Source organism: Chenopodium album, chromosome 2 (genome assembly GCF_948465745.1).
Source record: "Chenopodium album chromosome 2, dcCheAlbu1.1, whole genome shotgun sequence".
Lineage (NCBI taxonomy): Eukaryota > Viridiplantae > Streptophyta > Magnoliopsida > Caryophyllales > Amaranthaceae > Chenopodium > Chenopodium album.
The window spans coordinates 5852093-5863594 of record NC_137835.1 but is presented as its reverse complement, the minus strand read 5'-3'; the positions used below and the strand labels follow the sequence as shown (position 1 = coordinate 5863594).

The following is an 11502-nucleotide window of genomic DNA, read 5'->3' as shown; positions in this document are numbered from 1 at the left end:
TAAAATTAATTTTTCTGAAAAAAATATGTAATAATAAGCATCACACACTCATTTATAGACTAACTCAAATAAAATTTTCTACTCAAATCTAGACATTTTACAAGCCAATCTTATACCCCAACTACATACAATCATATCTCTTTGCATTATACTTTTAGTTTTGTTTCTTCACTTTTCCCATTCATATGGTGAATGGTGAAATTTCCATACTCCCAAGCCAAAGTGATTGAGTACTCCGTAATTATATGAAGTTGGAGTATAAAACAATCAACCAACCACATTAAAGGGCTTAAGCATGACTAAAAAGTTAATTGTCTTAACTAAGTTCAAGCTTAGTAAGGTTAAGATTCCAAGAGATATGTTGAATTCAAAAGTGTAAAAGGATTTCATACCTCGTGCATGTTAATACTATATTAAATATAATCATCATTTTTGAAATTTTGAAGAAACAAATGTACAATCCCACAGACTACAGGGGGTCGAGGAACACTAAATTAAACATTGTTTTATTCATTTTATATTTGCTGTAATTGTCTTCTTGTTTATGTCTTTGTCTTTCAGTAAGATTACTATGTGTCCGTTGTGTCTAGCTCTGGTTTTGGAATCCAACAATGATTAAATAAATAAATAAATAAATAAAATACACGTAAATAAACAAAGCTGAATGATAGGAGACTATGAATAGATAGTTGCTAGCTTTTAGTTAGTCGTATTAGTTGATTTGGTTAATTGTTATACTACAGAATACTCCGCATCTCTTTTGTGGTTGTGGAAAAATACTTGACAAAAATAAGTAATTGTTACTTCGTAGACCGTAGTTATTTTCTGGTTGCTAAACAATACTTCATACGGAGTACTTTACAAGATAAAATATCCTCCGTATGAGATTGTTAGATTTGTTTCAACATAAAATATTGACTATTGAAAATAAAAATAAACACTCAATTATGTGACAAAAATTGTACATCAATATAAGAATCTATAAAATTACTTACAACCATGAGAAGGTTAAAAATCAATTACATACTACTAAAAGCGAATCTGTAGGAACACTTGGCAACATATTATTAAAAAAATTCCCGCCAAAATTACTTTCTAAATAACATCGTTATTATATAAATAAAGATTGCATTTAGATTATGACTTTTTTTTTTTATATAAAATCTAAAATAAACTTCCTAAAATATCAACTTGCACATTATAACTATAAATATTTTCTCTCACATGTCACATTATAACTATAAATATTTTCTCTCACATGTTTTAATTGTTTTAATATATTTCATGCACTTTAATACCTGATGAATCGATTCATTAATTTTTATATAATTATATTATTATCATAATTATTCAACAATCGTGCATTTGCACGGGGTTTAACCTAGTGGAGAGATATATACGAAGTACATAACTATAAGAATCTCTGACTTTTCTTGGATTATTATTACTATTCCAAATTCTTATTGGTGTAAATGTGTAATATGGATGGGCGTATTGCAGATTTGCAAGAGGGGTTCTCAAATAGCAATTGGACGCACACGCAATACACTCGATGAATTTAAGTTGCATTTAAAGGGTAGCCCACTTTCAAGCAAAGCCCAATTATAATATAGGTCTGCAATCCTATAGTTTTTGGATCACGAAACTATGAAAATGTGGATACATATTGGTAAAGGCTACACATATAATTATTGTATGTGGTCCCTACATACAACCTTACTTTGTCATATTTTTATTGGCTACAATAATGGGCCCATGTTCCATTTTACTCCCACCAATTTTAAATTTCGGTTCCATTTGGCTCTTCAGCAAAATTAACAATAGTGGGTAGCTTTAGTAGATGTCAATTAATAATTGATAGAGGTTTACTATCAAAGTAAGAGGTAATAATATAAGTGTTCGGCAAAATCAGCAATTATATACTAAAAAGCTAAAGTACATACATATTGTCTAATAAAAGTAAGCAAAACTTTGACAAACACTACTATAACTTTGAGATCACAAGAGGGGACATATAACAGAGTTTAGGCTAAGGGCCTGTTCTCATACGTTGAAATTCAGTTCAGTTCAGTTCAGTTCAACTCCTAATTTTCTTCTTTTATAAAATATTCATTTCAGTTCAGTTCAGCTGAGTTGGGTCAAAGTTCAGTCAATGAGAACAGACCCAACTCGTATCACTTTCAAATCTACTAAATTCAATCATGCTAAAAATAAGTCGGGCCAATTTTACTTCAAATCAACTCAATTTATCAAGTTTCCGGACAACTGGGTCATTTGCCCAATCTAGCCACGGCTCATCAACAACACCGCCCCAGCGCCCCCTAGCCCTAGGCCCCTAACCTCCTCCAGTCAACAACCAATACACAGGTTCCCATTTCCTACGTTTCCTCCTCTCTTCCAGATCATTTTTTTTGGCAAATCCAGAAAAAAAGTAAAAGAAAAGCCTCTAGAAACTTCATCCTATGTGTCCAAACATAAAGTGCAAACAGATCTCTTGCAATGTCATTGGCTAGCTGATGTAAACGTCGAAAATACATTAAACAATTTTCTTTAATTTCCCCATTTTAATTCAATTCAACTTTTATTACACAGGGGAAAAAAAAAAAAACTCGTATACAGTTTCCTCAGCCAAAAACCTCCGTGAAATCTCTCTTCGACGAAATTCAATTTCTGAGTTTAATAATCAGTATGTTTTCTTTCTCTTCTCTGATTGTTGTAAAATACCCTTTCTCTCGCTGTTTAAATCATTACCCAGATTCTTAATTTTGCTTAATCTTCTGGATTTGTTGAAGATTAATTACGTGCCCATTAATCTTGTTGTTAATCTTACTTAAAGTTGAATCTTGGTGTATTTTAGGTTTGTAATTTGGATTTTAAGTCAATTTCTTGATGGGGATTAGCTAAATCAAGGGTTTATTAATTTTGATTTTGATGGGTTTTATTTTTGTGGAATTGTTTGTTTGGTTGAAGTAGAAATGTAGTGAAACTTGTATGAAAGAACTTTGATTTGATAGAAATGGGAAGAACAAATTACTGTGATTATGACTAGGGAAGCTTGATTGATAATGGGTGTTTATAGAAAGCCTTCTATTTTTACAAATTGGGTTCAATTTTGAAATATGGTATAGAAAATTCTGGAAATAATTGTGTGTTATTGCTTTCAAGAATTGGAGGTTTTTATGTGCAGATCAAGTACTTATTAAGTTAATAGTCTGTTGGTGATTTTGATTGAATGGTTAAGTATATTATGTATGCTAGTTTGATTTTGTGTTTTTTAGGATTAGTAAGCTGACAGACATTTGGAATTCTTGCAAATGTTTTTTTTTTCTTTTTTTCTAGATACTGTACAAGATGAGGGTTGTTAGATTGAGCCTTATTCTGTCCGTAGTAGTTGTAATATCAGCTGCGATGGCATGGGCAAGTGATGGCCGGGTTAACAAGTCAGCTCTGGGGTTGTTTTGGTCGACTGGTAAAGAAGAAGGAGAATTGTTAAAGAATCCGCAACCTGCAGAACCTGAGGCATTGGATGACAATGATGAGCTTGATGGTGGTTTCTCTTCTCTTGATGGGATGTTACAGTGGGCAATAGGTATCGCCCTTTTTCGTTCTTTATGCTTTGTTGAGTAGTATCTTTGGGTTGCTGTTATTTTTATTAAAGTCATTTAATGTCATTAGAATTGTCTTTTTCCTTATCTGGATATCAGCCTTGATTTGATATGTAAAACCTTAATTTCAGTCACTAAGTACTTGTACATATTTCCCCATTCTACACTGTTGCATAAGACATATAGGTGTCACTGTATATTCTAGCATCATGGCACCGCTACACTGCATATCTGAGTCTTAACTGTAGTATATACTCTATATTAATACTGCTGGCCCTAACTTGTCTTGTTTTTTATTAGAAAGTAAGGCTAACACTAGATGACATGGTGGATCATAAAATTTAGACTGCTATCTATGCAGTAAATCACATAATGGTGGATCACCCTGATTGAAATTAAGGATACACAGAGTCAAAATCTGGGTTTGTCACTTGGTGTTAGAGGGAGCAGGCCTTGATTTTTGCTAAGGCGTTTTATTCCCTGGCATGTATTTTATATAGTGTAGTAGCCAGTGGGAGAATTCTAGACGTTGCCAGGAGTATTCAAAATAGTTTGATTAGTCATTAGCTAGATTACACTATGAGTAGTGTGCCATGAAGTGGCAGAAAAATATCCGGAAGTTTGTTAAATGCTTAGTGGTTTTGTCTTCAAAGGAGAGAGTAGTAGCTAGAGCTCCCCTTTCATGGTTCATATAAAGGGAATTCTTATCTATCTTTAAATTTTTTGAATTCCTTTGTGTCAGATATCCCGTTGTGGCAGTGTAATCATATTTACTCACCTATTTGAATCTCCATTGTCAAAGAGTTTATTCATGCATCCCCACTCAAAATAAGAAGAAAAAAAAAAAAGGGATATACTCCACATTTTATATATTCTTTTGGTGCACCTTTAGCTGCCAAGCATTATCATTTTACCCCACAGATTTATATGGAAATAACTTGACATTTATTACAGCAATCTGAATTATCATATGATTAGTGTTTGCACAAGTCTCCTCACTGAATGTATATTCTAGGCATGTTGTGTGCAACATGTTTTTCTTGTGAAGTGACATCTCTATTTCTGCATTTATTGATGTTACAGGACATTCTGATCCAGCAAAGTTAAAGGAAGGTGCAAAATCTGTGCAGCGCCTGTCTGATGATGACCTGAAGAGGCGTCAAATAGAAATTAAGGTGTTTATCTTTTAATACTCAAAATGCTATAAACAAAACATAATGGTCTTTTCTATATCATTACTTTTGCCTTCTTGTTTTCTTTGGTGAAGAATTTAAATTTTATGTAGCTTGCTTTAAGCTACTCCTTGTTCAACTGTCTTACCTTGCTACTTGTAGATCTTTTGAAAAAGAACATTGTCTATAATTTAGCTAATATCTTGTGTTTATGCCTGCTCCCAGCAACATATTTACTTATATCTGCTGATAGTGACAAATTAAAGATGTGCTAAACATTATAGGTGTGAAGAAGTATTTTACACACTTACTTGACAAATTAAGATGTCACTGCTTTCATCATAAGTTTTATAACCTTCCCGTTAGTGCAACATGTTCCTGTTCACTCGAGATAATTTCACTTAGTAGAAATCCTTCTGCTGTTCTAGTTATAAATTCCAATATTTGTTCTCTTGTGGCAATACACCTGAATCTTTGGCAATGCTATTAGATCTAACATGGGTATGTCTTGTGTCCAGGAATTAATGGAAAAGTTAAAAATGCCTTCAGATGCAGAGCTGATGAAAATTGCAATAGATGACTTGAATAATTCCTCTCTCTCTTTGGAAGACCGCCTTCGTGCTCTGGAAGAGCTGTTGACACTTGTTGAGCCTATTGATAATGCCAATGGTATGTCCTATACACAGAAGCTTAATATTGCAATTTTAGGGTTCCAACTCTCTATTTATACCAATCTTTATCCTGTTGCAGTTTAGACTGTTAGAGTTCTTTGAACTTTTAAAGTAATATTTTAGAACCTTGAAGACCAGGATTGCAGGACATACTCAACAATAGCGCTTTATATTCTCTGTATTGACTGTGGAATTTGTTAGAGCTGCATCGGCATGTTTTTTTGACATTTTAATCTCTAGCAAACTCTCCTCACCTTCCCACTCCCACCCCAATTTGGGGTCTTCTGATTTTGTCCCCCAAAAAACCATTTTTAGCTCCAACATAAGTCAGCATTGTTTTATTGTGATAGTGTGTTGACAAAAAGGTTTTGTTTATTTTACTTTGGATAGGGCTTTCTAGGTGGTTAATACTTCTTTCGTCATTTTACAACAGATTTGAACAAACTTGGGGGTCTTGCCGCTGTTATAAGACAGCTTGACAATGCTGAGCCAGATGTAAGGAAACTTGCTGCTTGGGTTCTTGGAAAAGCATGTCAGAACAATCCAGTTGTTCAGAAGCAGGTTAGCTTATCTTTTCTTCACAAGTAGTTCTGCATTTTTGCTGCAGGATACAGCTGTATGTGTTCACTATACATTCACGAAAATGCATTATGAACTGGGAACCTCACTAATGGCTAAAAGATGTTTGTTCATGTTATGTGATAAGTTTACTTGTGGATTTCAGGTTTTGGATTTTGGTATACTGGCGAAGCTCTTGGAGATGGTGAAATCTGATGCTGTGGAAGAGGCCAACAAAGCATTGTATGCAGTTTCTGCCTTAGTCAGAAACAATTTAAATGGCCAGGAGAATTTTTATGCGGAAGCTGGAGACTTGACGCTTAAGGTAAATTAGGATAAATTCTGGTGGTATCTGGCTTATCCAACTAACACCTTCATTAATCATTATCTGCTCATCCTATTCTGGAAACATAAAAATAAAGATAAATACTAAAGAAAGGCCATATTGATGGAAACATGGAACTAAAAGAGAGTTGGGTTCCCTTGGCTATTATTAGGGCATGCTTAGCTTTAATTTTAAGAGGGCTTGAAAGTTGCATTAATGTTCTCTTCTTTGCAGGATATACTGAGCAATTCTACCTTTGACATCAGACTACGCCGAAAATGCGTCTTTCTTATTGGTGATTTGGCAGAGTCCCAATTACAGAATGCTGATCAGGCAGAGCTTCCCTTTTTCAGAGATCATGTTTTTCTGAAGGCGATAGTTAATTTAACATCGTCAGATGACCTTGATCTCCAGGAAAAGGTACCCTTTTAATTTTGTTAGTTGTGAATCTGAATCGGTAATGTGCTTGTTGAACATTCACACCCCAAATTTCTTAATGTTTTTCGTTGTTCGGATTTCATTTCGCCCAATTACCCTTGTTGGATCCTTGGCAATTGGGCATTTCATTCTGACGCCTCATTTTGGTGAAAAATAATGGAAAATCAATCTAAAATAGGAGTGTCTAGTGTCCGTGTCTGATATGAGTATCCAAGTGCATGTAACATAGCTGTTTGTTCTGTCTCCCTCTATTGTCGAGTATAACTTGGATGTTGATGGTCTGTGAAATAGTTATGAACATGTTTGTATCTATGCTGTTGATTGAACATTATGTTGTTTTCTCTTACAGGCACTTGCTGCAATTAAGAGTCTTCTACAACTTAGAACGATTGATGCTTCTGCTTTGAAGGACTTCTGTGCTTTGGACAAGGCATTGGAAAGAATGAGGCTGCAACTGCAGCAGTTAATGGAGGAGGAAGATCAAAGCGATTATGCAAAGGATGTGGAAATTCTTCGTCGAGAGGTGGAACTGATTTTTTACAAGAAGCTCAATAAGGTACGTCTCTTCTTTAAACGCTTGTTAGACAGTTGGTTTTATTAAGCACAATACTTCATATTAGTTAAGAAACAAATACTTAAGTTGGGCACAGTATTTCCTTGTGTCTGACAAGTATTTGCTCATGGACTCTGAAATCAAATCTTTTTTGTGTGATAAACTTGACAGGGAATTCAAGTTCCTACATAACACAACTTAGCATGAGCCGTTGCCACTCTATGAAACATAAACTGTTAGTTGTAGATGCTTGCTTGATCAGCGATCCTTGGAAAATGTTGAGGAATCAAAGAAAAGCTATTCAAATCTGCAATCTAGGGGACAATGGAATGGTTCTTGACACTATTCAGATAGGGTTTTGTTTAGTTATTCTAGTACTGTATTAGACATCTAAGTAATGTATTATATGTGTAATACACTACTCATACGCGGATGACAAATCAGTTGCGAACTGTACAAGAACAAATATTTTCCCAAGCGCCTTGCTTTGTACTTTTAGTCTTTCACTCTGGGAGTCCAAAGGATTTCACAGTTAGCTGTGTAGCCTGTGTTAGAGTGTACTGTATATATCATTAGTTTCATGAATATACGACCGTTTTTCGTTGTTTCTACATTTTTTCCCCCACGGTGAGTAGTATACAAATACAATACGGAGTATTATATAATGTTTGTTAAATAGAGAGATCAATTGTTGAATACTTGAATTCTCAAATTCAAGACCCCTCAATCTATATACGACCATCATAAATCGAATGCTAACATCATAAATCGATTATTATTCATTACACGACTTATTACCTCCCGAAATCAAAGTTATCATATACGAAGTATAGATAAGGTGACATAATACAGTACAAGTTGTAGATTAATAAAGAGGCCATTACACCCCACAGGAGCAGTTAAAGGCCAAACGTTTTTCTCATGTTGTATCCTTTTCCTTGATAAAGATAGTACACTTGGTAAGATGTGGAACAATATGCGTGGTTCTAAATTGATGTACTTATTATTTCAACTCATTACTAATTAATGGTTATCAAAGCACAAAATTAAGATATTTATCCATCTTTGCAATCATCACCATTTTGTGTATGATTTAGACAGTGATATCAAAGAAATGGAGGTGGTACAGAGTAAAGAATGGTACATGGCAGCTTACGCTAGAGACGGTCTACCATCGTCGGATCATCTTAAGTTGAGAACCGTGAGCATATCCTTAGCCGTTGATTCCATCCCCGAAAATCATGTTGCTATTCAGATCCTTTGGATCTCAGTTGATCCTTATTTGCGCTCAAGAATGACTGGTATTGAAGAGGATGGCCTTAATGTGTCCCAATATCCCATTAACCAGGTTTTTTTTTTTGTTGCAAATGTCGTATGACTTTCTATTAATAATAACACCATTTTATTTCAATTTCTTTGCTGCTATAAAAAAGACATTTGCATTGGTTTTATCAAATATTATAGTACAGTGTCGCTACTTTAAGTGTCTTAGGCCTTGTTCTTTTAAGCTTCTCTGCAGAATTTTATTTTATGCTGATCTTTAGAGTTATGGTCACTTTTTCTTACTTTCGACAATAATTGTAATTGGAATAAACGGAATTTAAATGCAGGTTATTGTATCATATGGAGTAGGGAAGATAATTAGATCAAAAGATGTGAAATATAAGGAGGGTGATTTGGTGGTCTGCTCAGAAATGCCAGTTGCTGAGTATAGTGTAATACCCTCTCAAGCTGTGACTACTAAAATTGATCCTGCTTTAGGGGTCAGCCCTTCAGAGTATCTCAATGTGCTTGGTACGATGATGATTTAATTTGATACTACGTACTCCCTCTGTCTCTATGTTTTATTTTATTGTTAATTGTTCTCTCCATCGCTCTATTTGTTCAATATAATGCTTCTTAATTAATTGAAAAGACGGAGGGAGTACAGTTTTGATGATGAGCTGGTCATATAATCAAAGTGGAAAAGCCTTGTAATATAAAGTAGTATGTATGGGAAAAATGTGCAGGGATACCAGGATTTGCAGCATGGGTAGGAATTCAAGTAATAGGGAAGCCAAAGGCAGGGGAGAATGTGTTCATTTCTGCCGCGGCTGGAGGTGTTGGGATGATTGCTGGTCGATTGGCTAAAATCAAAGGTTGTCGCGTCATTGGTAGCACTGGATCTGATGACAAGGTGCATTTTTATAATTGGGTTTTGTTATACATAGTCCTTGGAGAGTTGGAGGTGTATATATAATACTACGCTAGAGATGGTACATGTATACATCGATCCCATCTCCCCTCCACGTTTTAATTAGTTTTAAGTTCATACAAACGTGATGTCTATTATAATTTAATTTAAACGGAACTTATTTTTATGTAGGTGAGATTATTGAAGGAGGAATTTGGATTCGATGATGCATTCAACTACAAGAAAGAAACAGATGTTGATGCTGCTCTAAGCAAGTAATTTGTGCAGTAATATATATATATATATATCTTCTCATTTTAACCCCTATCTAAATTAGCATTAATTATGGATTTGAATTCTAAATTAATTACAGGTACTTCCCTAATGGAATTGATATATACTTCGAGAATGTGGGTGGCAAAACTCTTGAGGCTGTTCTCAATCATGTGAATACATATGCACGTATTCCACTTTGTGGAATGATTTCTCAATACAATAAGGTGAGTATAACTATGTATAGAGTACTTTCTTTTTATTCATGATTTGCATATGGAAGGAGTGAAAAAATAAAATCGAACTAAAGTGAAAATAAGTTCAGTTAAACAACACCTTAGTGTATTATTATCTAGGGTGATCTACAAACGTTGTTAATTTGTTAGTTGCTAAAATTTAGATAGAATTACCTTTTTTGCTATTGTGATTCGTTGTATATAAAAGTTTGCCTATTTACGAAATATTATAGTTATATGTCAAATTAAACGTAAATTATTAATTATGTCATTTGAACAGGTATGGACAGAAAGGGAAGGGGTGAGAAATCTATTGAATATGGTTGGAAAGGAAGTTCACATGCAAGGCTTCATGTTACGGTCATATTTTCATCGATTTGGGGAATTTGCAACAGAAATGGGTGGATATTTGAAGGAACAAAAACTAAGCTCAAAACTTAAAATTAACAAGGGTATTGAAAGCTTTTTAGATAGCATGGCCTCACTTTTTACCAGTTCCAATTCTGGTAAAGTTGTCATTCAAGTTTAAATCATAACAAGTCTAAATGCTCTTTCTATTGTGTGATTTCATGTTACACTAAATTGTGTTTAAGCAAACAATACGAACTTGGTGCATGGCGCATCGTCCATAGTCGTACGTTCCTTAGATTTCAGCTCTCTTTTTTTTTTTTTTGGTCATCGTGCATACTTTATTTTTAATGAATGCGAGTATTTATTTTTGTAAGGTAAAGTGAATAAGACCTTAGTCTTATTTTACTCAGCTTACTTCCGTTTGATTAATTTTTATGAGAGTTTTTTCTTTTTCGTTAAAGTGTTAGTAGCTGAGACGGAGATAACATTACCATTCACACAAAATAATAGTAATAAAAAGAACAAAGTAACACAAGAGATTTTTGTTAATACGAAAAACCCAATAATGATAATAATAAAAATAAAAAAAACCGCGGGACTAGTAGTCCAAAACTTCCACTATAATATAATACCCCATCCGTCCCATAATTACAAGCAAATATAACTCTTAAAAATTCGGTTTTTTTAAGAAGGATGGAAAAAGTAGAAAATATTGTTTGGAAAAGATAAAAATTAAAGTAAAGAATATTGTATGGGAATAATAAGTAGAGAATATTATATGGATAAGTTAAAAAGTAAGTAATGACTTGTTAGGTGTGTGTGTATTTTGTATGAAAAAAAGAAAAATTAAGTAATGATTTTTTAGGTGTGTAATTTATAATATATGGGAAAGATAAAAAAGTAAATAATGATTAGGTGTTATTTTTAGTAATAGGAGGAATATTTTGGGACACCCAAAATGGTATATTTGCCTTTAATTATGGGACTGAGGGAATAGTAGATTACAATATGACTTCACCTAAATTGGATGGATAACAATATTTTCTGACAAAGTACAATTGTGGAACACTAACTAACTTGAGATTAAAGATGATCTCAAGCTCCTCACTTTTCTTTGTGGCTCTCTCTTATTACTCTCTTAGAGGTT

At 33.8% G+C, this 11502-nt stretch overlaps 2 protein-coding genes across 2 annotated transcripts; both read left to right on the top strand.

The window, feature by feature from the left end:
- Nucleotides 1–2384: 2384 nt before the first annotated feature.
- On the top strand, nt 2385–7935 carry LOC145580953 (hsp70 nucleotide exchange factor FES1-like). The gene is made up of 9 exons (XM_081638034.1): nt 2385–2686; nt 3340–3589; nt 4689–4780; nt 5296–5446; nt 5882–6009; nt 6173–6331; nt 6566–6751; nt 7119–7325; nt 7494–7935. The coding sequence occupies exons 2-9, from the start codon at nt 3352–3354 to the stop codon at nt 7512–7514; spliced, it is 1182 nt and encodes a 393-aa protein (XP_081494160.1). The 5' UTR covers nt 2385–2686; nt 3340–3351; the 3' UTR covers nt 7515–7935.
- A 273-nt stretch (nt 7936–8208) lies between these two features.
- On the top strand, nt 8209–10784 carry LOC145594200 (2-alkenal reductase (NADP(+)-dependent)-like). Its single transcript, XM_081650536.1, has 7 exons — nt 8209–8281; nt 8420–8670; nt 8933–9116; nt 9332–9498; nt 9688–9770; nt 9869–9995; nt 10285–10784. The coding sequence occupies exons 2-7, from the start codon at nt 8437–8439 to the stop codon at nt 10531–10533; spliced, it is 1044 nt and encodes a 347-aa protein (XP_081506662.1). The 5' UTR covers nt 8209–8281; nt 8420–8436; the 3' UTR covers nt 10534–10784.
- Nucleotides 10785–11502: the final 718 nt, after the last annotated feature.